The sequence below is a fragment of the Perissodus microlepis genome, chromosome 20 (genome assembly GCF_051167445.1).
Source record: "Perissodus microlepis isolate ML-2025 ecotype Zambia chromosome 20, ASM5116744v1, whole genome shotgun sequence".
NCBI classification, from domain to species: Eukaryota; Metazoa; Chordata; class Actinopteri; order Cichliformes; family Cichlidae; genus Perissodus; species Perissodus microlepis.
Genome location: NC_140480.1, coordinates 7,959,129 through 7,986,151, shown reverse-complemented (window position 1 = coordinate 7,986,151; position 27,023 = coordinate 7,959,129). Strand labels below are relative to the sequence as shown.

The following is a 27,023-nucleotide window of genomic DNA, read 5'->3' as shown; positions in this document are numbered from 1 at the left end:
TTGATTAACTGGCCTTTAGTCAGTGTTCATTTACTTAGTATTGACAAATTAATTTTAAATGAACATTTTAAGAGTCACTGGACAATATGTTTGACGACCAATGGAAAAGTGTGCAGAAAGTAACACCCATCTTTTTGAACTCTCTTACTATTTGGCTTGGTGGTTTGATTGTATATTACTGTCTTTCAGCAGTCTCAAAATATACATCATCGACAGTCATTTCCAGGAAAATTCAGGCCAATTGTATCTTTATATGTCCGACTTAGGCCTTGATTATACTTTCTGCACTTGTGAGTCTGCTGGGGTCTTCCTGGGTCCAAATAATATAAATTTCATCATCACATGGTGCGTAAAATGGTCGGTGGACCTCCACATGCCTGCCAATTTTTGTGTGGCCACAGACTCGTCCACTGAGGCTTTACATTTCATTGCAACAGCTACGTATGCACCCCAGGCAGAGGACTTTTAGTGGACGTCAAAGAAAACGTAAAAAGTAGAGCTGAAATGTAGGTCAGTGTAATGAAATATATTGATCCATGCCCGCTGCATGTGCATGTAAATAAATTAGCGATCAGTAAAGTGTTTTTGTATGTGTATTTTAAAAAGAGAGAGAAGCAATAAAAGTTCTCAGCGTAACCTGCCAGATGTTCTTACAGAGTGCGTTACAGCATTCAATGCTGTGTTTGGTCAGTTATGTGGAGGTGAGAAGTCAGGCTCTTATTAAATTGTCATGTGAAATATATATTCAGAGTTTCTAAAGTTGCAGCTCAAACTGCTAATAACTCCACAGTGCATAAAAAGCATGTATAATTTACAGTTCCCAAAAATGCAGAGTGAGTGCAGTTCAGCACTAAAATAGGAGTTTCCCACAACCGTGACAGCTGCACACCACAGAGCTTTCATCAGCAACCCCAACTGATATATGTGTTTGCATGTCTGTGTTTTGGGGGGTTTGTGGCTGTATTTAGGTAACTGATTGTCAGTGCATGTTTTTCTATTTTCTGCTGAATGATGGATGCAGTCAGATAATCAGCTGCCCAAGACAATCTGCAGATGTCCAGAGTTCTATAAGAAGCAGTAGCAGCCCACAGCCACCACCACCACCCGCAGCTCATCTTATACCCTTCTTACCTCTCCTCTGTGCCCGACATAGATGAAGGCACACATGGGCTGGAAGGCACCAGTGCCACAAGCCAGGAGGTGCGTACGATTGTAGGGCTGCAGCAGGCGAACAAAGTTGGCACACTCTGTCTGCAAAGCACACAAACACACAGTCAGGTTAAAAATCTGTATTTCAAATATGTTAACAAACTGCAGACAAGCTGAGGGTACCAAAGAGAAACCAACAAGCTTATTGATACCAAATGTTGTCCTGAGCCCTGAGAAAGATGAAATGTGATAGCCTCCATCCAGGAGTGGTATCTGTGATTCTTGGATGTCCGCCAAAGCGATGATAAAGAAGGAGATTCATCATATTCAGGTCAAAGGAACTCATGAAACCCAAGAAAATCCTGGGAGCCCGTGTTAAAATGTGGTAGATAATTCTGGTGGTTTGGTATAAAACGTTTGTGGTTATGTAGAGGATAAGATGAAGAGTTCAGCAATAAATCTAAATTCAACTTTTGACAACAGCAACAAGAAAGAGAAGAGAAAAAATATAGAATCAGGAAGAGATCAAATTGGAAAGGAAGGCTAGAAGCTGCTCCTGCTTTATCAGGCACTCTGTAACTGAAGGAAATTCAGAAGAAATTCAAGTTAAAGGTCCTAAAAACAGAGATTGGTGACACATGACAGGAACAATAGAAGTAGTGACTAAGGAAATGAGTATTAAGACCTTTTTATGATACACAGAGCTGCAGAGGAAGCAGAGGGCATGACTACTTCCTCTTTCCTTTGTGTAACAAAAGCAGCAGACAAAACGGGTGTCAGCCTGAGGAAAGAAAGGATCGGGCAGCGATCACTCGCAGGTCAAAGTCATCTGCACAATCAGTGCCTAGAGTGTGTGTGTCTGCATAAGCGTGCTTGACTGAGAGTTAGATACTAGAGTGCTGGTGAAGGTTTTTGTGTGTTGTGTGTCTATCTGCGTGTGCCATCTTGATCTCCACATCTGTGCATTTGCTAGTCTTTGTGTTTTTACAAGTGCATGTGTCGAGTAAATCTGCCATGCTGTGCATTTGGCCCCTGTCCCTCTCGATGCTGGACCTGAAACCGCCTCTGATCGTTTCCCCGAGTGCTTCGTTGCAGACCTGATGTAAACCATGTCACTGCACTAAGAGAAACAGTTTACATCATTATATTACTCTCCTCCACTGGATAATTTCTGTGTTTCAAACAAAACCAGGCAAGTGAAAAACAGAAAACGCATTTATATTAAAAATGTTTTCAGCAAATCTAAATGTACTACTGGTTTTTCGATGTACAAGCGTCTAGATTTCAAACATTCTGTTTCCAGTGAGGATGATGGGATATCATTGAGCCAGTTTGGCATAGCTTTTAAAGGTTTTCGGACACCGCGTCCCCTCAGTTATTTATCCTAAATTAGTGTTGTTTTACTTGCTTATAATTTATCTCCAGCCTGTTGGAATCGTCTTCTAAAGGGATAAAATTAAGATGTAAATTAAATTTTGTGGTTGTAAGAAGACAAACAGCACAGCCCACGTAGCCTATTGGAAATGAGTAGAAACCTTCCCCTCCTGCGTTTCTGTGCTTGTACTCGGGCAGTCATCTGAAGATCTGTGTGGCCCTGAGAAAAGAGCGAATTGAAATGTTGAAAAGAGGAAATATGTCTCTCCCACTCTGGGACGTTTGGTTTCACAGTTCTGTGTGGGCTTACTGGGATTAAGTGGCAATAAAGGGAGTGGTGTTTAACAGAAAATGAAGATGTTTGATTACTAAATCTGGTTTTGTCTCACTGGGAGATCTCGGGGAGTAGTCGTAACAACGGCCAGGGCTGAAGTTTACCACATAAAAAGTCATGGTTAGGGCAAGATGGTGAAAACAAAAGCATGTAATGTGCTCGTATTAACCTTTAATTATCAAGAGAAGGTTGCCGCCCTCCAAAATGTGTTCCCAGCAACAGTGCTTCCACACTTAAAGATCTGAAATTACCCACAGAAACCACATTTGTGTAACCTGGTATTTGGAAAGAAGAATGTACAGCATTTTAGACAGTGACCTTTTAATCTTTTGCTCTGAGACAAAAGTATCATTAACATAAGCAAATAAGATCCCTGCCAAATCTCTGGCAGATCTTTGCATTTTGCAGCACTAAACCTCTTTTCCCACTGAATATGGTTATTAATTTGGATCATACAGGAGTAAAGCAGTTTACTTTCATTAATAGTACAAGATTTCAAAGTGACAGTGAAACATTTGCAGGGTGCTACTGGAAAGAGAAACCTTTTTGTTTTTTTCTTAGTTTTATTTGACATCTACCTTCCTACTTGTAGTGTGCACAATATACTATATTTAACATATTTTGCTATATTTAACATATTTTTCAGTCAATTTGAAGTAAAAAAACTGAAGTTGAAGAAACAAAGGTGAATGGAGACCAACTATGTTTAAACTAACTAAAAGATAGAATTGCAATCAGAAATGTATCTCCTGGGCTCATTGTGGCATGTACTTTGCTATTATGTTTAATCCTGGAAGGTCAGTTCTGCACTGTGTGGTCGTCCAGGGTTATTTTTTTGCCAATAATACCTCATTTTGGAAGAGGGGATCACATTTGAGGAGGACTGCTTGGAAGTTTGAGGCACCAGTGAGATGCTGATTGGAGAAATTTAATTTTGCGGTCACTGGTCCATTAATTACCCGTGTCCTTGGAACACAAAGCTACAGCTAACATGGAGCAAACCACAGAGAAAGCTCCAGCAGCAGCCAAATATGTTTGAGGATGACTGACCCGGGTAGGGAGAGGCAGGTTTGGACATGGAGAGCAGTTTCCAGTATAAACAGCCGATGTTCAACAGAAAGAAATCTGTTATTCTGTAATACTAACAGGAAGTGAGGACCAACACATTTGTACACACGCGCGCACACGCATGCACACAAATATGCGCATGTATAACGCTACAGTGAACAGGACCTCCTACATAAATACAGACACACACAAACACTGTGCAGGCAGTTCAAAGCTGGACAGCTGAATGGTGTGTTCAAGTCTTTGGTCTCAGTTGCTGTTTGATCCTCAAAGAAACGACTTTTCTCGATTGAGCAATGAAAGCACTCAGTCAAGACACGAAACTCCTGTGTGGAGACCTTTGTGGCTTCTTGGAGAACTTAAAAGTCATTCTGAACAGTTACAGACATTTGCTGCATCTTATTGACATTTATATTAACATAAACAGTGAAACGCAATCGAGAGGAGCTTTTGCAGAAGCTCCAATCTGGAGGCCAAAGGCTTTGATGTTATCATAGCTTGGGAGTCTGAGCGCATTATTTATCATACGTTTATTTATTTTTTAAAACCCAGAATTCTTTATGCTTGGGATCTTGACATAATCAGGTCTTTCTACAAGAAATGTTGGAATACTGACACTATCAGGGCTGCCATTAAAGAAAAAAAGCAGAGCAGTGAGTGCACAATTGATTTTTGGAGCCTACATAAAGAATTCAAGCTTCAAATATGCATGCTCAGATGTCAACTTTGCAATCCTAACACCTGTGTTCTTGATCTCAGGGATTTAATCCCTGGAAAGCTTTGTTTGTGCACCATAGGAACAACACTGTGACAATTCCTGGCAGCGATGAATTGATTTGATCGTCAACCCAGCGGCAAGTAGAGGAAAATTTAAAACAAGACACTACATGTTTAGCAGAAGCTGCTGTCTGCCTCCCTTCCCTTCTGCCTGGTATTTATTTGTGTGAGCTGTGATTAATGGTGGTGAAGGCCGTGAGGTTGTGATTCTGGGAGGAAACACTATCAGTAAAAACATGTTTTAGGTGGTAGGCACGTGTCAGTAGAACAGTGTGGAGCAGACTTTCATTAAGGAGATAAGATAAACACATTTATTTATTTCCACCCAGTTTCAGTGTCACGATGTCAGGATGTGGATGCTGAAGATATTCATTCTACTGCAATGTGCTGAGAAGGAAAACTGCATTTCATTGCTTTCTTACTTTGTGTAACAAGGATTATTCCAAAGATTAAACTACATTCTCTATAAACTATGAACTGTATTTTTAACCTGATTTTCCTCAGTGTGATTGGACCTTTCTCCCTAAATCACCAAACACCCACACACTAAAGTCCAAAGACCTTTCACCTTTCAACCTTTATCGCTTTCTGACAATAACCATATAAGTTGTAACACATGCGCCTATGTGTGTGTGTGTGTGTTCAGTGTGTACGTCTTTTGCTTTGTAGATTATATAGGACACAGCAGTAATCCATCTCATTTGACACCAAAAAAAGCCCAGGAACACACAGTAAAGGAGATATGTGAAGGAATGCATAAAGGTGGCGGTGCAGTTTAACAAAAACTGTCAAATATCTCAATTTATTTCCCGTGTAGGGAAACACACAATCAATACGACTCCTTTGGTACCAGTAAGGTAAAGTTTCACACAGCTGGTTTTCAGACCTGTGTAATAATGGATCGTGACATCACTTCTCCACTAAAGAGAGTACAGTAGCGCACACACATCCAGCACCGTATGAGCGGCCTGTAGAGGAAACACCTAATAAAGGTGATATAAGACACCCATGACACACCTGCCACTTCAAACACAGAGACTACACATACTTACAGACACACACATAATATCTAACCACTTCCAGATGGAGGGGCTGTCAAACTCCTTGCCATAAGCACAAAAGGGTACAAAAATTGCTGTGCTTTTATAACTCTTACACTATGTGTTCATTTTGGCGTGTGTGTGTGTTTGTGTGTGTGTGTGTTAACCAACAGTACCATTTGCTTCTCCAACTGGAACCAAATGCAACGATGTCTCATTAAATCAACCACACTCTAATAAACTTGCCTCCTTCCTTCCTCCAGTCCTTTCTTTCCTACTTCCTTACATCCTTCCTTCCAAAAAAGCACTGAGTTGATCTAAAGTTGCTTAGAACTTATGACATGATGCCATTTGCATAATAAGCTTTCTTGCTTAAAATAATCTTTTGTTTATTTCAATCAAATTCAGTTTGATATATTATTGTTAATTTCCTCTGTCATCATTTTTCTTTTGTATTTAAAGATGATTGTTAGCAGCTCATGTGTCCTGCTGCCAGTCAGATTTTTAAATCCAATAAACTTTGCCAGGATCAGCTCCGAAACCAGTTTATGACTTCCATCATCGTAACTTATGACTTCCTTCCTTTCAATTTGAAAAAGGAGTTAATCGCTCTCTAACAAATCAAATGTTTAGTTGACAGACAACTGTTCACACTCACAGTCACAATGTGAACAATCTAAAATCACCAGCTAATCTAACCCTTTGAACTGCATGTCTGTGGACTGTGGAGATCCCATTTTTCTATGTTAAAATTTATTGACTCTTCTTATTAAAGATGTGTTACATTCAGTCACATATTTCATGCTTATATTTATGCAATAATGCTTTAGTTTAGGATCATTTTCAAAATAAATAGATTTCATAATGGACATTTTCCTAATATTAATAACATACTGATATGTTTTCATTTTTAAACCCAATGTTAAACCCAAGTGCTACATTTCCTTGACTGTAGGCAGTTGACTATAGGTTTAAACACATATATTTGGATGAGAAATGTCCTTCCAGCTTTGGGCTTCTGTGTCAGCGCCCAGATAGTAAATAACTATGTTTTTCCCTCCTCCCTCTCCTCCTACCTCTCTATATTCCTACTTCCCTGGCATCCTTCACTGAAGTCTTTATTAAGAGCTCTAATGAACAACAAAAATCTTTTCCCTCAACTTCCCTCTGATGTAGACTTCAATACAGAGAAACTTGTTTGGTTCCTAACTCATTAAAATGCTTACTTTTAATAGTTTACTGTACTTTCTTTTAAGGCAAAATATGACTTGCCTTAAGGCAGGAAACTGCAGTGTCAGCACAACACAACATGGCACCAAACTGTCAAGCTATCCCATTTACTGCACACTTAGTAGCCCTAGAGGAACGCTCTGCTCCTCCCATCATAACACACCATTTGAGGACTGCTGTTAATGAAAAGCATTGTAAATATTTTGCATCCTAGTTTTCAAACCTAATAAAATCTTGTTTTAAACTAAACAAAATGTAAACCCAACTGAACTCTGAATGCAGGATTTGGATCGTGAGCCTTCAGAATCATTTGGAGCCTAAAGTCAAACTTGGGAAGGTGGAGAGAGCCATCCCTCTGTCATAGTGGAGGCAGTTTATTGAATAAAGAGTTTCTGAGCACCATGAGCCAACTCAGGCACATTTATGGAGAGGTTCTGATGAGATTTTTGGAAGCAATGCACAGTCAGAGTCCAAGTTTCTGGAAACAAGGATAAGACTCTAAAGGTGGACATCAAAACTTTATAGGGAATAACCAGCAGCTTGGAAGACGTGCACAGGTCAGGTAATCCCTGAAGAATGGAAACGTGAGAGGAATTAAAGGGAAGGTGAGGCAGGACTGGGCATGAAAGTGTCAAGACCGTGAATGCTCTAAACTCTAGCTCTTTGGGTATGTTTGAACCACGCTGATGGACGTAGCCAAACTGACAACACCCATTTAAAGCCAGCCAGGCAACAGAGATGCCCCCAAGTGTCCATTTGAAGAACGAAAGTGGAAACAAAGGAGACAGAAAAAACACTGGATGTAGTCGTGCCTTTTGAAGCGCTCAGTTTGACAAAAATGAGTTTGCCATTAAATCACCATATTGCAATGAAAATTAAAATAGCCATGTTAAAACAAGCAGATATTAACAATGTTAAAAAGCTACCTGTGGGTCCTTCCCTGTCTGAATGCAGTCTTCTCTGTTGCCAGGTAATGGAGGCCAGAAGATCTATGAGAAAACGGGGACACAGAAAAATTAGTTTGATGATTAATGACCTCATAACTATCAAATACTGTAAAGAACCGCCTTACTCAGCCATACTGCCAAATGTCATTTTTTCTTGGAGCGACTTTGGTGGGATAGAACAGAAATATCAGTCTTTAAGTCGTTAAATGCAAATTATCTTCCTCAAAAATTCAACTTTTGTAGCAGTTAGAAGCAAATTGAGGAGAACAGCTCATCCACAAATGATGAAACAAGGCTTTCCAGTGGGCAGCCAAAGATGTTAGGCGTTAACTTTTGGCTTGTAAAGCTGAAACCCTGTGTGTGACAAGGCAAAAATGTACTTTCCACTCCAACACCAGAAGCCAGAGCCACACACTGAATCATAACTATCACAAAAAATAAATTAAAAACATCAAAAACTGAGCTATATAAAGTTTTTCTTTCAAGCCACGCAGATGATTTGGTTTGGATTTTCCCCAAGTTTTTGATATGACAGTGAAAGAAGGTCCTTTTGAGGCCCTCAAAGTAAAACAAACACATTTATAATGATCAACAGCAATGTCTTCTCAGTGACGATGCAAGGCCAAAGGCTTGTGGAAAGAAATGCTTCTGATGAATGATGTAATGCTCTGTGTGTCATTGTCCCTCTCCTCTACTTCCACAGCGCTGAACAATCTTTAGACCACAATGTAAGTCTTTTGGTTGAAATTTTCCATTCGCTTGGTCCGAAGAGCAAATCTTGCATGTACTGTACATAGGCTACACTAACATACTACACAGATGTCTGAAAGATTTCAAGACTTTCTTTTTCTGTGCCAAGACAGGAAATTAGATTTCTGGCTATAGATAAGCAGGGAGAAAAGTGTTCAGCCACCTTAAGAGTGTCATTTCAACACCATCTGGAGCTATAATAAAACACAAGTTCTCACAGCATAGATTAGGAAACTCCCGGAGTCTTCCTCTCAGTCTGCAAATTGGATAATCCGATGAGGTGAATCTCAGATAAGCATGAGGTAAAATTTGGACTTTAAACAATGGGGCTAGTTTTCACACTGCCACTGAAGAGAAAAGCCCAAGTCGGTTTGAGCTGAGCTTCAGTGGGGTGTGTAAAGTCAGTGTTTGTGTACTACCACAAGTTTCTCTGAGACAATAAGTCTTTGTCTGATCTAACAGGAAACTGCCTTAGCGGGATGATAGCAACCAGAGGGGAAAACAAATAGTCCCGACTTGCTTCACCATGTCTGATTGCGCTCAGCGCGTGGATGAACAGCATGTGCACATGCACTGATTGCCACTGCGAAAGTCACTGTTATCAAAGAGCATTATGTTGATGGATGTTTATCATAATGAAAAACTAAATTGATGCACATTGTTTAGCACTGGGATCCATAAAGAAAGCCTTTTGGTCTCCTAGATGAACGTTTAGCGCTTTGTAAACTAGCCGTCCATCCCAACTACCTCCTGGAGCTGTTCCGAAATAGTGTGCTTCATTTAGTTTAAACAAATCCAGCCAGTGTGTACACTGCAGCTGAATGTAGATGGAAACTGTTTAGTTGAGCAGAAACATGAATTCTTACCACAGCCATGTGAGTGGTGACACGCTTCATCCAATTCTTTTCCAGCTTCCTAATCAAAAATGTATTGTAGACAAATCTTAGCATAAAATGGACACTATTGCTGATTCATTTGTCATTTACAACTCCACAAGCTGGCTTGCAATGGTAGAAATCAACTGGAAACAATGTATTCTGTGGATCAGGCTAAAGTTTGGCTCGATTATGGTCTGTTTCAACATTTTTTAATATATACACAGTCAAGAGGGTCTTAAAGTGTTCCTTAATTTTGAGACCATAAATGCCAGATGTATGTATTTTATTGTTTTATTCATGAAACACAACACTTTTTATGTGCTGTATGTAGCTTTTTTTTGCATTTATGCACAAAATAATCTGACATCTCTGCATAGTAACACAGAGCCAAGGCAAGATGTAAATGGAAACTTGATTTAAATACTAAAAGAAAACATTACGAGTCCTTTAAAACCTGCTCAGTATTTAAATCTTCTCTCTAAGAAGATTTAAATACTGATTTAAATGTCAACACAACCACCACTTTTATCAACACATCACGTTTTACACTGTGCTCTTTTCGGGCCAAAGAGATCACTCTTACGGTAAATAAGCTGGGTTAGATGCCATCTCCAGAATCTCCAAGGAAATACACAATATACACTGTAGTGTGTAACCCAAAACTCTGCAAAGTAAACCAGTTGTCTAAACTTGCTGAAAAACAATGTTTTTGACAGCCAGCCACATTTTCAAGCCAGAAAAGCAAGAGTGAAGATTTCATATACATTTTTCAAAGACGGGATATCAAATACCAATCAAACGTGTTTATCTTTTCGCGTGGAGCAAGTGGAATATTTATTCGATCACGTGAAACATTTAGATGTACTAAATCATTATTTGTTTTCGTTTTCCCTTGGTAATTATCATTATGGAAATTTTTCCACTTTCCTGATGTGATTCAGACCGTAGTGGAGCCAGTTCTGGGCTGACACATGCAACATGGACCAAGTTAATGCCATCTGATTTTTATTCGACTAAAGCCTTGAGTTTAGAATTAAATCTCCCTGCATTACTGCACTGCTGGTCAGATTTATAGAGGGCACCAAACTGGGATTATATAACAAATATATACTGTAGACTTTTATGGGCAAAGATTAAGTTGAAAAGCTACAATATGCAGTACTGTGAAAAAGTCTTCCTTGTAATTTCTTTAGGTAGTCTTCATGAATAGTTTCAAAGCTCTTCTTTGGATGTTTCTGCTTCTTGTTCTGTTCTTTGTCAAGATGATCCCACACTGCTTCAACACTGTTGAGGTCTGGGCTCTGGGGAGGCCAATAACTGGTAGTGTTCCACTGTGTGTTTTTCTATCCAGGTATGCTTTTACTGCATTGGCAATGTGTTTCCCAATGGTTTTGCATGGTGGATCAAACTCTGATGCCACTTTTCTGTTTTCATATTTCCATCAATTTTGATAAGATCTCCAAAATCACTGAAATGGAGCCCCAAACCATGCCAGAGCCTTCACAGTGTTTTACAGATGGTTATAGACACTTACTGTTGTACCTCTTTCCTGACCTCCGACTGAGGATGACTTGAACGAAAACGTTCAAATTTGGATTCATCGCTCTATAAGACCTGTTGGCACTGATTTTCACTCTGCCTGTTGTGTAATTTGGCATACCTCAGCCTTTTCTCCCAGTTTCCCTTCCTTAAGAATGGTTTCTTGACAGCCACCCTTCCACTGAGACCATATCTGATGAGGCTTAAGTAAACAGTAGATGGACCACCAGATGGGCCAGACATAGCTCCCATATTCTGTTTCAGGTCCTTGGAGGTATTTTTTTTCCCTTTTTGTTAAGGACGTGACTTTCATACCATTCATCTGCTGTAGATCTTTTTTGGGCCTGCAACTTTCTTTGGTCCTCCACTTGTCCAGGATTCTTTAGATTTAAGAAAATACTGTACACTATGCTGAAAGACGGCAAGTTTCAGCTAATAGCTCTCTTTGAATCTCGTTGTTGGAGCAGTTGACTGAGTTCTTCTCACATTTTAGTAAAATTTGTAAGATCTTTATTCAGACCAAACTTTTAATTGTAACTTTTGGATTTTTTCACCATATTTGGGAAGATCTTTGCACACTCATGCATGCTGAGGGAAACATTTGGCAGGTTAAATGAGAAAGGGGTGCATATTAAACTGACTAGCTAAACTAAGAAGGATGTGATTTTATAGCATGATGTAAAATCATGTTGTAAAAAGGGATAAGCTGCGGGACATGCTGTGCTTCTCGAGTTAGGCATACTTTCTCTCAGCGATGCTCCCTCATGTGAGGACAAACTAAAGTTGAAGTTAAACAAAATTTCTTTCTTCGAGTGCTGGTTTATGGATGATTTGGCAGATGTCTTTAATCTTGTAAAAATTTCTTTTACTGAACTCACAATGGCTGGCTTCTTTAGAAACATGGTTGTTAACCCTCACACCGCTCACAGCGCACTTTGTCGGCAAACACCGTGTGTGATCACGAGCCAAGACAGAGAGCTGTGAGAGAATGCGAGAGAGGGATGGAAAATTAAGAGGTAGATACGGTGAGCGACATCTGGCTTCCTGCGTACTTAAATTCCCCATTCACCCATTCACTTCATGTCATCAGTCTCTCTGACCCATGTACACGCACCGCTGTTCTTAGCTAAGTGCTGTAGCACACCGGGGACTTTGGTTTAAAAGGATTGTTTTTGTTCACTATGTACTAGAAACCAGTTTAATGGAACACAGAGTAAACTGGACATCCTAGTGGAAAATTAAATATTGATGCAAATTTGCAGTACATTCTTGCTCCAAAGTAACACAGTTAGATGAAATTATATCCTGTTTGAACCTAAACTCACTCATTTCCCCGATGACAAATTCTTCTAATAAAAACTGTCTGAAACCTTATAGGATGCAGCTGAAAGGTATAATAACTCTGTAAGTTCACAAATCACAGCAAAACCCCATATGGATTTACTGTTCCAGAGCATAAATACTAATAAAACCTAGATTACACTCTAGTATGAAATGCATTTATTTTTTTCAATAATTTTTTACATATTCAGTCTTTTTGACTTAAACTAATCAGTGATTGTTCTCAACTTAATCTAGACTGTGAATTAGATACTTTCTTTTAATATAAAAGAGAGAAATTTTCAATTTTAATTATGATAAATGCAATAGAACATCTCTTCTTTTTGTCTTGGTCAGACTCTCAGTCTGTGATAAACCTGCAGTGAGGTGCAGCACTCTGCTCCTCATCTGGTTCCTGGTTTATAATTTACCTTTCAAGTCTCTTTGCTGTTACAGTGTTTAACAAACCTTAATGACAAACCGGTGCTGAAATTAAAAGCAAAGCAGACAGAAATACAATGTTTGATTTATGGGTAGCTGCATTATTACAGGTGTTCCTTTACTGGGTGTAGTTTAGAGGGAACCTGTTTATAACACAAGAAGTGCAAAAGGTAATGTAAAAGTAAAGAAAACAGAGAAAACCCCAATAATCATATGACTCCCTATAAGCAAGCACTTTGGCAACAGTGGGAAGAAAGAACTCCCTTTTAACAGGAAGAAAACTCCAGTGGAACCAGGCTCACTGAGTTGAGGGTGATGGGAGGAAGACTTTTCAGTTTGATGCAATACCAGTAATATTAAATGAAATGTCTGTTGCCATATTTGTAGCTGATTTGTAACAGAACACTTAAACAGATGTTCTACAAAGAAGGAATTCTGATAAAATGTTAAATCCTCCATCTGTCTCTTCAAGTCATAAATCATCTTTCTACAGGGTGAAACCACTTGAAGCACAGTGTCCACAACCTAAATCAAAATAAAATGACAAATGTAGACTGTGCAGTAAAAACACTTTTACTGTGCATCAATCATCGAAGCAGAGCTCTGCATACTCAGAAAAAATATATAAAACACATCATTTTTACCTCTTTCGATTCACTGCTAACAGGTCCCAGCGTGAGAGAGTACAGGACGTCTTTCCCGCCCAGGAATAAACGGTCACGGTATTCATCCAGGAAGACGGCGGTAACAGAGAGGTGGCCATGGTGACCGCTGAAGATGGATGACCTGTTGGTGGACAGCAGGTCTGCAAAGAGAGCAAGGCATTAGTGACAGCAGAAAACATGGAGGAGTGCAGACTAAAAAACAGAATAAAGGCCGTAATATTTTTGGGTGTGCTATTGTCACGGCCCTGCTATTGTGCATTCTTTCAGAATGCACTTTTTGCATTACATTTGCTGTATTTTGTATGGGATTCAAAACTTTAGTGTCAATTCATTTCACTGAAGTCAAATTACTTCACTGAAGTAGTTCTTGTAGTTAAAACACGGCACTAAAACAATAAGAGGAAATGTTAAATATTAACATGATGCAGTACTGCAGAAATTCATGATACTAAAAGTAAAAGTACCACGGTAACGAATATGGAGCGATTTGGCAGCAGCTTCAAAGAGGTTCTTGCAATAACTCTGCAGGCTAGGTGCAGACTGAGGTGAACTCGAGTTCAGCTAGACACAGGGTGTCTTCTCTTCACACACACATACATCTTCTACTCTCTCACCCAAACACGTCTTATTTTTCCCCACTTTTTCTTTGTTTCTGTTCATCTTTATCGCCCGCCACCTTACTCTTTTTCTGTCTAGGTATGAAAATGAGGAGAGAAATGTGTGTGTGTGTGTGTGTGTGTGTGTGTGTGTGTGTGTGTGTGTGTGTGTGTGTGTGTGTGTGTGTGTGTGTGTGTGTGAACACGTCGCTGGTATGTCAGACTCTCAGCGGAGGAGTCAGCTCGGGCTGAATCGACTTTTCGTTTGTCTCTCATCACTCATCTGTCACATTGGTTATTTCTCTCCTCATTTTCACTCAGCACAATACACACTGACTAGCATGCACAAACACAGAGAGTGAGAGGGGGAGCCCGAGTCACTCGCCACTCAGCGTGAGTACTGACTGAGTGAGGCAGGAGGGTCCTATGTACCGGTGATACCTTGTCCATCACTGGGGCCATGTACACACAATGGAGCTGTTTTTATAAGAAATCAGCATTTTTCCACATACATAACCATGAACACTTTTCAGCAGTGCTGCAAGTATGCTTTACTTTCTCAGGTATTATTTCATCACTTATCCACCATTTATTTGTTTTAGCTCACACTCTCATAAAGGCCTTCCAAAGAGGTTTCCACTGATATTGACATTCATTTCATCCTGTGTCTTTGCTGAACAGCCAAAGGTTTGGCTGATTAATGAGAAAATTGCCAAGCAATAGCAATATAAGGTAGGGAGAGAGGAAGTTAGACAAAGTTAGAGAAAGAAAGAAATAATTGGTAAGAGAAGGAATGCAGACATTGAAGAGTTCAGCAACTGGTAAGAGTCTGAAAATAATTAGAAGGCAGACAGACAAAGAGAGCAGTATGACTGATTGATTTCTTGAAACTGGCAGGGCTGAAAAAAATATGCTGGAGAGACAGAAGGAAAGATAACCGACAGTAGCTGAAGCTCAGCAGTCTCTTCCACCCTCTGCAACTTTTACATCTGCCACACAGAGATCCTCCGCACTGTTGCTTTGCTTATTTTCACAAACCAGGGACAGCTTCAACTCAGAGATGATGCTGTTAGGCTTCTTAACAAGCATAACCCCAGAGCCACGTAGCTGCTGCACTTGAACTGAACTTTATAATTAAAGAATTTATGTAAGGCTTTATGTTATAAAATTGTGTATTTTCTAATCAGGGGCAGAATTAATTTATAGCCTGTCTGCTGACAACATTAATGTCTCTTATAGACAGAGAATAGCATTTGTCAGTCTTGTGTTGTCTCAAAAGTCCGACATGTTTAGCGTCATTAACTCCAAACTCTTATTTTTTCTTCTTTCTCAATATGAAGTGCGTGCAGTTCTGAGCCATTTGTTTTCCACAGCACAATCGGATTCATTCTGTTTCCACCTACATGCACACAAACCCACTCAGACTGAAAGCCTTTCTCCCTCCCGTTGTTTCTCATAAATTACTCAATTGTATACACAAATCTTCCTCAAACGAAAGCAAAAATGCAGCGACATAAATACCAGAGCACATACACAGAGACACCAGCAAGCACACCCAAACAGAGAGGAAAGGTGAGCTGACAGCTTCCATCTGTAGCTTGTTATCACTCTAGCAGCTCATCACCTCAGTGTGGAAATCACGCCAGTGTCTCACCTCTCACCAACCTCTCCCCCTCTCTCTTCCCTGCTCTCTATCCAGCTTCACCTCACCTCTTCTGCGTCTCCACCACACTCAGTCTCTTCTGTCTATCCATCTTTAACGTCCTTACTTGAAGTCATTTTTGAATAATAGAGTCTTAAGTTTCATCTCTTGTTTCTTTCTGTCTTCCTGTCACTTTTGCTACTTGATCTTTATTCCTTGTCTCTCTTCTTTTTATCCATCTTTTTGCGCAGTCTATATATACATCCACAAATTCATGACAGCATCCATAGTGAAACATCTGTCTTCAATGTGCATTATTTCCCTAAAAGCAGTCAGCCAGTGCTGCACTGACAAACAGCAGATGTGCCAAAGCAAAGCGACACACGAATGAGCATCTGGTTTCACTGTGTCAACCCTCACGCAGTCTCACCCGCTGCAAAGATGTGTTTGCAATAATTTATTATTGATTTGTTTACATTTCACTCTTCTGCACAATCGGTCTAAGGCATGCCCTGGTGTTTGTCAAATCTACATGTCAGACGTGTGGACTTTGCAATCTCATTCACTGCTCCTGTTTTGCATACTATTCTTTGATCCGGGAGCCTGTGCAGCGATGGAAAGAGCATGAAAAGGAGGAGAAGTGAGGTAAAATTGACGGCACCACCACTGTTTGAATAGATTTTAATTTGGTTCTTAACTAGGAGGTATCACATGTTCTGCTGAGAAAAATTATCTGCAACTGTTTTTTCCATCATGTTAAGCAGTATGGCCTCTCCGTGTGGAGTTTGCATTACCTGCGTGGGTGTCTCTCTGATGTCCAAAGGCATGCACGTTTGGCTATCTGGGGGCTCTAAATTACATGTAGAAGTGAAAGTTGTGTGTCCACATTGGATCCTACTTCATGTCCAATACATGCTGGAGAATGGATGGATGGACTATGACTAGACCACTAATAATGCTGCCAACTTGCAGACTCCCTCAGAGCAGTGGTCGGATTTTGCGGTCAGACTGAGGTTGAAAGGCTGAAACACAAAAAGTAACTGGACCTGGACAATCAAATGAAATGAATGAAACCAAGACGTTAAAAAAGTTGGGGAGATTAATGACACACTATTAAGCAATTTTTCTTTTAAGGTTAAAAAAAGACACTAAAATTCAGTAATTTTGGATTAGGAGTACATGCAGTATTGTGCAAAAGTCTTGAGATGTCACTTTCACATACTGCTCTTCTGCTATATTTGAACTTTTAGGTCTGGAACTTCTTCTTTTGTCCCCTTTGTTTAAGGAAACCACACTGAGATATGCCAAAAGAGCCATGAAATCTTTGGGAATCAGCTTGTTGGTGCAAAAATACTGTTTTACGCCTGTCCAACTCTGTTATCTTTGTCATGTTTCATCAATTTTAATGATGAAAAGGGAACAGAATTTGTGATAGTGATGTGGCAGGCTAGTAAAAGCAAAGGGTCTAAAGATACAATTTAAAATTTGTTCTTTGCTAACTTGTCTCTTATGTGCAGACACAACGCACAACACGGAGGGTACATCCCATGGGTTGTATGCTTTAATGATTCAAAAGTAAGTGCTAAGTGGCTTTACAAACCAAAAATGTTTCTCCGAAAATAGGCAAGTTAATGATGAGACTGAAAATGAGTGAGCTGTGATCTTGAGCAGTGTCTTGAGACTTCTGTGCAGCACTGTATGTTGCTGTGTGGGTCACTGATGTCTGGTGCCACAAAGTTTGCTGGAAATTTTAAAATATTGCCAAACAAGTGAATAACAATGAAAAGAAGCTTTCATGTGCAGCAAATATGCCTTTTTTCAATGAGTACCTGTACAACTTATTATCACACACCATATTTAAAGAGTGTCTATGCAACGTCGCAATATTTAGGAGGGATTATTAACACAAAATCTCAATGGTAAACCTAAGAGTCAGTGTTTTATTGCCAGCAACACACACTTCTGTCTGCACTGTCCGCCAGTCTGCTGCTGTCATTTTCATCGCTCCATTTAGTGATGAAGAATAAATGTAAGAAGCTGGTTTGAACTGAGAATTTTATTAATGGACTATCAGAAACAAAAGAAAAAGTGGGTTAAATAACAAAGTGAAGAAAAGCTTCTCTAATATACAAATTGGGCACAAGCAATGTATAGGTACAAGTTGTGTTACTGTATACTGAACACACATAGATATGCACATATATATATATATATATATATATATATATAAGCACATGCATACATGTCTGATAGTATCAGTGTTATTGTTGGCTCAGCAGGAGAAAAGAACACATCTGATGCCTATTAGATCCCCTGAGCTACAAAATACGTGCTAGTAAGGCACACATGCATGCCATAATGAACCAATAAGGTCAAACTATCCTTGTTCAAACCACATCTGTGCACATCTGAGATGACAAAACTTACTGTCAGACGCTTTCTCTAAATATTGCTCTTTGATGTTTTATTTTCACGAGCTCTGATACCAAAAATGCACACACCCACATCCACAAACAGAGACGTATTAGACTCATTACACTGCTGACAGACTTCCCAGGGTATCATTAGATCTTGGCTGTATATTATTGCAGAGTGCCAAATATCTCTGGAATCCGCTGCGTGCACAAAAAGTCATCTCACCATGCTTCTCCTCCTCTCACCTCACCCACTCCTCCTGGGCTTCATCCTCGTCTCAAGGATATCAGATTCCCTCTCATCCTTTACATTTTTCCTCCTCATTTTTATGAGAGCTGGAAAATTCCTCAGAATTATGGACCTCTTCCTGACCTATGTCTTCGCTTTTTTTATTTCCTTCTTGACAGCATATGCAAAGAAAAAAAATGCACAATGTAATTCTGCTACATTTACTGTTAACTACTTATGTATTGCATTTGACACTTCATCACAGACTTTACTTTTCTCTGGGTTGATTTGTTTACATTATGGCATGCTTGAATTAGGTATACTGTTCCACAGAGTTTCACCTTTCCTTTTTCTCTCACTTTTTCTTTCACTTTTCTATCACTTTCAGCTCAGATTGCCTCGCATTTATTGATAATCTGAATATTTCTTTCAAAAATTTGTCTGAAAAAACTTATGAAGCAACTTAAGGCAACTTTTGTTGTGATTCGGTACAATATTAATAAAACTGAACCGAGTTAAACTGCAAAATTACTCAAAGCATTCAGAAAAAAGAAGACTAAAACCAAAAGTCACCCTCTGCTGGTCATTAGAAGGAATATATCTCTTCGTTTGCCGCACTTTTTGTAGGTCAGTGATGTCCATCTTTTATATACAGTCTATAACACTTCCTAAAATATAACCCATTTGTCTAAGGCTTATTAGCAAACTGACACAATAAACAGATTAAAATGGTAAACACAAGCTTCAAATCTCCATCTTCACATTGCTTGAAAGGATGCATGTTAGTCTGTTTGTGCTAACAACCAAACTAAATGTGAGTTTTACTCGGCGATTGTGGCGATCGTGGCTCAAGACTTGGGCATTTGTCTTGTAATCGGAAGGTTGCCGGTTTGAGCCCCGGCTTGGACAGTCTCGGTCGTTGTGTCCTTGGGCAAGACACTTCACCCGTTGCCTACTGGTGGTGGTCAGAGGGCCCGGTGGCGCCAGTGTCCGGCAGCCTCGCCTCTGTCAGTGCGCCCCAGGGTGGCTGTGGCTATAATGTAGCTGCCATCACCAGTGTGTGAATGTGTGTGTGAATGGGTGGATGATTGTGTATAGTGTAAAGCGCTTTGGACCAAGTAAAGCGCTTTACAAATACAGGCCATTTACCATTTACCATTTTTACTCAGTTCACAGACCTACTACCTTTGCTGAAAGTTATTCTTTTTTTAGTGAGGTAATCAACCTCTTTTACAATCCATTCTACAGATTATCTGTTTCTATAAATGATTTATTAAAAAAAAAATGTATCCTCAAGAACAAAACTGAGCATAGCACTGAATTAGGACGGTTCAGTTCACAAATACGGCAATCTCATATTGATTTTTTTTAATAACAGGTGTGATTGTAGCCTCTGTCACATACTCACACAAAAAACACTTTTCTATACTCATGCATGTTAATTGTGTCCTGTAAGATAATTATTTGGGGGGGGGGGGTTTCTACTCATTTTGCTGAAACTGGAGAAGAAGTCTGACAAAATATGTAATTTTTTCATGCAGCTTGCACATATCACCCATGTGCTATCTATCAATTTTGTTGCGCAATTATTTTGAAAGTATTAATTTGCAGCTATTAATTCCCACATTACATATCCCCAGGATTTATCCTGCAGATAACTCATGACAGAATAAATCCTGGGATTTCCTGCCAACCTGTTACTGCTCCTCACTGCAGATGTCATTCTACCCTCACAGCTCACATTTTAATGCAGCCGGTCCTTTATGACATGTGATAAAAACTGAGATGAATTTCAGAAAGGGAGCACAATCTTACGTGGGATTTTCAGTTTCTTTATTTTCTTACTTCCTGAACCTTCCTTCTATCACAAAATTCTGACACACGCGTGCACACACACACACACACGCAAGCACACACGTGCACACACACGTACGCACACACACATGCAAGCACGCACGCACACACGTACGCACACACACATGCACGCAGGCACGCACGCACACATTTACACACACAGAAGTAGTCAAAGCATCTTCTCCCTAAGACGTCTCAGGATGCTTGTCAGTATTCCTGTTATTCGATCTTCCCTCTTGGGCCAATCAAAACACAGCGTAGGGTGTTACCTCATCACCCTCAATCCCCATCAGGTCACCCCCCTCTTCCCTTATTTCATCATCTCTACCTCCTCTCTTTCTCTCCTTATCTTTCATCCTCTCTGACAGCCAGATGCTTTCTTTTTATCCAGCTTTCTATTTTGTCCTCTTTCATCTTTTCTTCCTACTCCCGTTTTTAATCCACTCTAACTCCATTAATCAATTTTACCACACACTTTACTCTTTATGTCTTTCATCCAAACTGATCCCTCATAAACTCCATATCTCCTGGCCTCAGCTTTCCTCCATTCTTTTCATCATCCTTGCTTCTAACCTCTCTTAATCTCGCTCTTTCTCCCATTGTTTCAGAAATCTTTCTGTCTTTTCCTGTCAGGCTCTTATTTAATATCACTTCATCAGTCCTACATCACACTTAACTGTGTGAGAGAGAAAAAAAACAATGCTGCATCTTTCTAGATTTTCTCCTCAGATTCAGCTTTTTAATTTACAGTTTTGCTCCCAGCCATTGCTCCCTCGATGCCTCCAAATCTGTATGAAATTCTGTGATGTCACTTGTTTTTGCAAAAACAATTCAACCAGATTACAGCTGGCCTCACCCACGCTTTATCTAAATGCAACAAAATGAAGACAAATATGCATTTAATTCCTCATTCCTAAATCAAATCCACTGATTAAATGATTTTAGGACTACTGAAGTAGCTCTGCTGTAATCTGCTGCTGCGCTAATGAAGATGAACGATGTCGCTGCGCTGCAGATCATTTCTAAAACATACAAAATATTTCAAATTCAGTTTTGAAATGTAATAAAAAAACAAAAACAACAAACTGATTGATTTGTTCTGTTGTAGCAAAACGAATCAGGATTCAATTAAAGACAGAACGCTTAAAATCGGACAGCTGGTTGCAATACACGTTTGGCTGTCACAGTAGCAAACACAAAGATGCATTCACGCATTGAGCCTTCCTCTGGTATAAGTTAACGGCCATGTTTGTATGTTTGCAGTCGCTGTTTAATAGATCCATCAGTCCACAGTGGAGTCCTTTGTGCTGTGTTCTTCTTGTCAGCAGCTCTTGTGGAACTAATTGACTGCTACAAGCTTGAGTTTGTTTGTTTCGGTGGCAGGGGTGAAGCATCTCCCTACGTGTGGCTTGTAATGCCCCTCGTCCAGCATTAGAGAGGGCTCTGACCTGCTTATCTGCCATTTCACTTTGGCTTGGAGCCAAAACACTAAATGGTAGCACACTACAATGACGTGAGTGGGCAAGAGGAACCCTCTTTGTCTCTTAAAGGGTTTTTGTGTCCTTTTTTGTTTGCTTCATTTCTGTTGGAAGACTCAGCTGTACCACATTTCTATCTTAAATGCTTACTACTCCCTTTATGTCTCCAGAGAAAGAATACATAAGCAATGATAAATTCATTTATCTGTCTCAGATCAAGAAAATGAGTGGCTGAATGATGTTTGTTCCTCAAGCTAGAACAGCAGGACTTTGTATGAAAAACACTGGCAAGGCATCTGTCATTTCAGCACCACAGCCCTGCATGCTCTTGGCAGATGATGACATGCTGGAGGAGGCCAAGTTCAACATTAGTCCAAGTGAGTACAAAGTTTTCAGTGTGATTTGTGTAAAGCTTTTAAAAACTTTGGGTGGACTAACAGTACAGATGATCGTGTAAAATATGTGGACTTTCATTTTAAACCTATATTTCTTTGTTGGCCATAACAACAAAGAATTTTTTTTTACCTAGTCTGACCATGGACTTCTTGTGATTACAGCATGTTGTTCACTGATTTCAGGTCAGGTTCCAGGTTCCAAAAGACTCTCGCTTGCTCATGCATGCAGCTTGGTGAAATCACCATTTTATTAAAGTGACGGTAACAAACCAACTGGAATGACTTTTACCCGCATAGTTTTATGTTCAAATCACATCACATCTCTGTGTGTGCCAATATCAGTCTCCACATCAATCTCATCCTCATATAATAGCAACTTGACAATCACAAGGTCCTAAATGGCATCATAATTTCATCATGTTGCCTTAAAAAAGACAAAAAACGAACACCTTTGATGATAAACTAGTTAAGAAAATGTTTAACGAGGTCATAAATCACGTAAGATGTAGGGTCATTTTCTCATAGGTTTCTACACAGTCTATTTCTTGCAACCAGACGTGCTGCCCCCTGGTGGTCATTACAAAGGTTGTAGAGTTAAGGGTGTGCCTGTCTGTGGCCTATAGTCAGTCCACCACTTTGGCAATGGAGATGAGAATTTGGCAAATTTATAATGGGTGCAACCCACATATACAACTCTGCTGCTAGAAACACAAGTTGAATATCCCTTTTAAGGGAAAAAATAAACAGGCTTTCCAACCGCATTAGATTTATTGCCAGAAAGCATCATTTTTAGCATTTTTTCAGGTTTAAGAGTCTCATCACACTGAAGCGACCGTGGCTCAAGAGTTGGGAGTTCACCTTGTAATCGGAAGGTTGCCGGTTCGAGCCCCGGCTCGGACAGTCTCGGTCGTTGTGTCCTTGGGCAAGACACTTCACCCCCTACTGGTGGTGGTCAGAGGGCCAGTGTCCGGCAGCCTCGCCTCTGTCAGTGCGCCCCAGGGTGGCTGTGGCTACAATGTAGCTTGCCATCACCAGCGTGTGAATGTGTGTGTGAATGGGTGGATGACTGGATGTGTAAAGCGCTTTGGGGTCCTTAGGGACTAGAAAAGCGCTATACAAATACAGGCCATTTACCAAGAAGGGTGTAGTGTATTTTCAATGTCTTCGAATTTTCCTTTGACTACTTTTCCAAGCCTACCTTGAGAGCCTGGACTTGGATGTTTTATGACACTTTTTTGGCCATAATTTCACCATTTTTCTTTTCACTTTAGTGTAGTTAACATGATCTGCAGCTCCACTGATGCTGTCTTCAAGAAGCTGTCAATGATGCTAAGTGCTAATTTGGAAAACAAGCGTGAAAATGTAAGAGACTTCCTAAAAAGCTTTCAGAAAACTTCCTCCTTACTTCTAAGTCTGATTGTTATCAGGAAACAAGACCCAAACTAGATTCAGAGTAGAGAAGACCTATTGTGAAAACCATGGAGGGGGGCGGCTGTGTGTCTTTTGGGTGTGGCAGAGTGTGGAAAGACTAGATAAATAGTTTGTCAGGACTTGAGCCCCCCCCTCGCTCAAGACAACATAAACCCGGCACTGAGGACACTGCTGAGATTGATTTTGGCTAGCCTCTTAGCACACATGCACACTCACACATACAGACATTTACACACACACAACTCTTCTTAACATGTTAGTCAAACAATTGTGGGCAGCCAGAAAGGTTTCACAAAAGACAGGGATACAGGATACTCCCACTATATGCACAAGACTCACTAGCGCACACACACACACCCTGTAACTCCTCTGTGTAAGTGGCATACTTAGTAATCTACATGACAGATAGTCAAAGCCACATTGTTGGGACTTGAACCCTCAACCTTTGCTTCTCAAAGGGACCAGTGTCTTTCAGTCGTCAGGTTAGCTCCTGTCTTCTCTTTATCCTTCTATCTGTCATGCTTACACCGCTCTCATTTTTCTCTCTCAACCCTTTCAACCTCCTGTCGTTTCCTTTCCGTTTCATTCTCCTAGCCCCTCTCCGTTTTTTATCATCCATTTATCTCTCTCTACTACCATGACCTCTTTTTATCTGCCCTCCTCTGGCATTTCCATCTTGTAAAATGCCCCCCAACCCACCCCAATTCACCTTCCTTTTTTCACTTTCTTTTACAGTCTCTCTATCAAAAATCCCTCATTGGTTTTCTCTCAACATTCACAAATCTTTCATTCATTACCTCTCTCCTTTTCCGTCTCTGATCTTAAAATTTCATTGATGTTTCTTTGCTTTCATGAGCATTCCCCCTCTTCAGTTCATCATTCACCTCACTGATTACTGGGGGCGCATGTGTTAATTCAGAGTTCAGCTTTAGACAGTCGAGCCTTGTAAGGCCTGAGCGCACTGACCTTTTAGGGCATCAATGCAGTGTTTATCTGAACATGTTTTGCACCAGCATTAAGCCATTTAAATCCAACACTGGTTTATCAGTATAGCCTTGAACTTTAAAGGCTATGCTGGGGTGTTATATTTATCTCCTAAGGATAATGAGTAGGTGCTTATCCACAGAACCGCCACAAGTATACCTTAAAATATGCTACAGCTATGTAAACCTAAAATAACTTTATTATTGCTGTCATCTTTCAGAGACTCCCGGAAAGTGATGGTTGAACATTTGACAGAATAAGGATGTCTTATTTCATATCAGCTATTCTTCATATTTTCCTAATTGTAAGCAAATTCAGTGAAATGACAAATTGACAAAATTAACACTTACAATGTCTGGCACGAAATCACTGAAATAAAAATGCTCCCTTATGTTGATAAAGGTATCGCACGTATTGCAAATAGGAGAAACGTGCTACTAAAGTCTGGTCAGTGATATAAAGGGATATATTTTCACCCAAAGCATTTTTCCCCTAAAGACGTTCCCCTAAAGACTACCAAGACGTTTTGGTGCCTACAGTAAACCTGCCAACATATCAGTCCGCAACAAAATTGCTTAATTGCGTGATTATGTCACTCGTCACTCTGTATATCTGTTAATGTGGATGTTTGTTGGTTGTTTATTCTTCTTTGTCAGCAAAATTGTGGTGGACTTCTGAAATGATGATGCATTTATAAGGTTCTAAGTTCATTGGAAATGTGATGAGGAGGGGTTTCTGACTAAGTGTCAGGAATGTGTTGGACCAACACAGATGCACATCATAGACATAGCCTCCTCCTCCTGGTGTCTTTATCTTTCTTGTCTTATACTGTGCCATTTTTTCCTTGATCCTTTCTATTTCTCTCATGCATACACAATTTTTCCATCCTCGCATCTGCACTCTCAAACCTGGCTCTGCGTTGATATCAACACATGTCTCACACATTTACTGTCAATTCTTATTTCCCTCGTCACTAATTTCTCCATCTGTGTCTTGTCAGTGATTTTGGCTGGTCACCGTCTGAGGCTTGTCACACGAGGCCACACAAGTGACACTTTGAGAGACACAAATGTGGACATCAGATGCATTAGCTCTCTGATTGAGACACTCTCATACAGTTAACTCTGCACACGCACACATAGTCTAGTAGTTCAGTACATGCAGATGTTTACTTTTAAAAGCAGTACGTCTATGTATTTAGCAAGGACAAGGCTACGCACGCGTGCACATTACACACTTCATACACACATAAAACACGCACACTCACACATTAGTGCTTTGTATTTATCTCTCAGACACTCTTCACCCCTCATATCATGCCTGTGGTGTTAGAAACATGCAATGTGTTTCTTCTGTCAGCAGGTCTACATACCAGACAGGAAAGGTCTCATTATGTCTCTGTAGCCTCAAAAACAATTATGGCTGATATTCCCGAATGGGACAAAGTACTATTGTGCCTCTTTTATATTTTATATAAAGCACCTGTGAGTTTAAAACACAAACACACATTTCCACCATGACTAGATTTACAGTAATTATATATTGTCAAAACATGCATACAGTTTTGAACTACAGTGACATGTGCAGGCAATGTGTTCACTATGTTCTGAAAGCTCAGCTTTGCATACATGCATTTGTGCTTAAATGTTAATCCACACCCTTCAACCAATCACATTTGCAAATAATTTCACAGTGTCAGAAGTGTAAATCTTTGAGGCAACTTCTACATCATTCTTATGATTTAAGCTGTAAGTACCTTGTTTTAGTTGATAAGCTTATATCACGACTAACAAATGTGAAAGCTTAGCTTTCGGTTACATATACCAAAACAATGTTTTAAAACAATATTTGCTTTTTGATTGCTGGAGGCTGTCTGTGGGATAACATGAACAGCCCACTCTGACCCATTTGAACAAACATGGACAACAGCTACATGCTGTTTTGATAGGATGTTTAATGTGCTGTGTGCTTTTTTTGGTAATTGCAGGGTTAGGAACAGTTTACTGCTTATAGTAACTGGGCAGTTCATTAGGTACACCTTGCCAATACCCAGTTGTACCTGCTGTTGACTTCAGAACTGCGTTAATTCTTCATTCGCACAGATTTAACAAAATGCTGGAAACATGTCTGAGAGATTTTACTAGAGAGATTTTAATTATAGGATAGTGTCACACAGTTGCTTCAGATTTACTGGCCACTACATCCCAAAGATGTAGCTGGATTGAGCTCTGGTTACTTTGGAAGTCAATTGAGTACAGTGAACTCACTCAATGTTGAAGAAACCAGGTTGAATTTATCTAAGCAACAACAGAAACAGAGGCTGACTTTGACTTTCAGCGCTCGTAATCAGTAACACATGAGCTTTTCCATTTCAACTTTTCATTAAGACACTAAACACCACTGTTTCAAAGTAATAAGGTAAAAAGAGAAACTCAAAGAAAAGTCCTTGAAATCTTGCCTGAATCCTGGTTTCAGAATTCTATACATA

The 27,023-nt window shown here is 39.9% G+C and overlaps 1 protein-coding gene across 2 annotated transcripts in view; it reads right to left on the bottom strand.

Annotated features, from left to right (window-relative positions):
- Positions 1-27,023, bottom strand: part of sema3g (semaphorin 3G) — a 62,007-nt gene that overhangs the window by 30,374 nt on the left and 4,610 nt on the right. For both annotated transcript variants that reach the window (XM_084916785.1, XM_084916784.1), the window contains exons 2-4: positions 13,492-13,652; positions 7,899-7,961; positions 1,132-1,251 (exon numbers count right to left, since the gene is read on the bottom strand). In XM_084916785.1, coding sequence (XP_084772911.1) covers positions 1,132-1,251; positions 7,899-7,961; positions 13,492-13,652 — 344 coding nt within the window. The remainder of the gene's footprint in view (positions 1-1,131; positions 1,252-7,898; positions 7,962-13,491; positions 13,653-27,023) is intronic.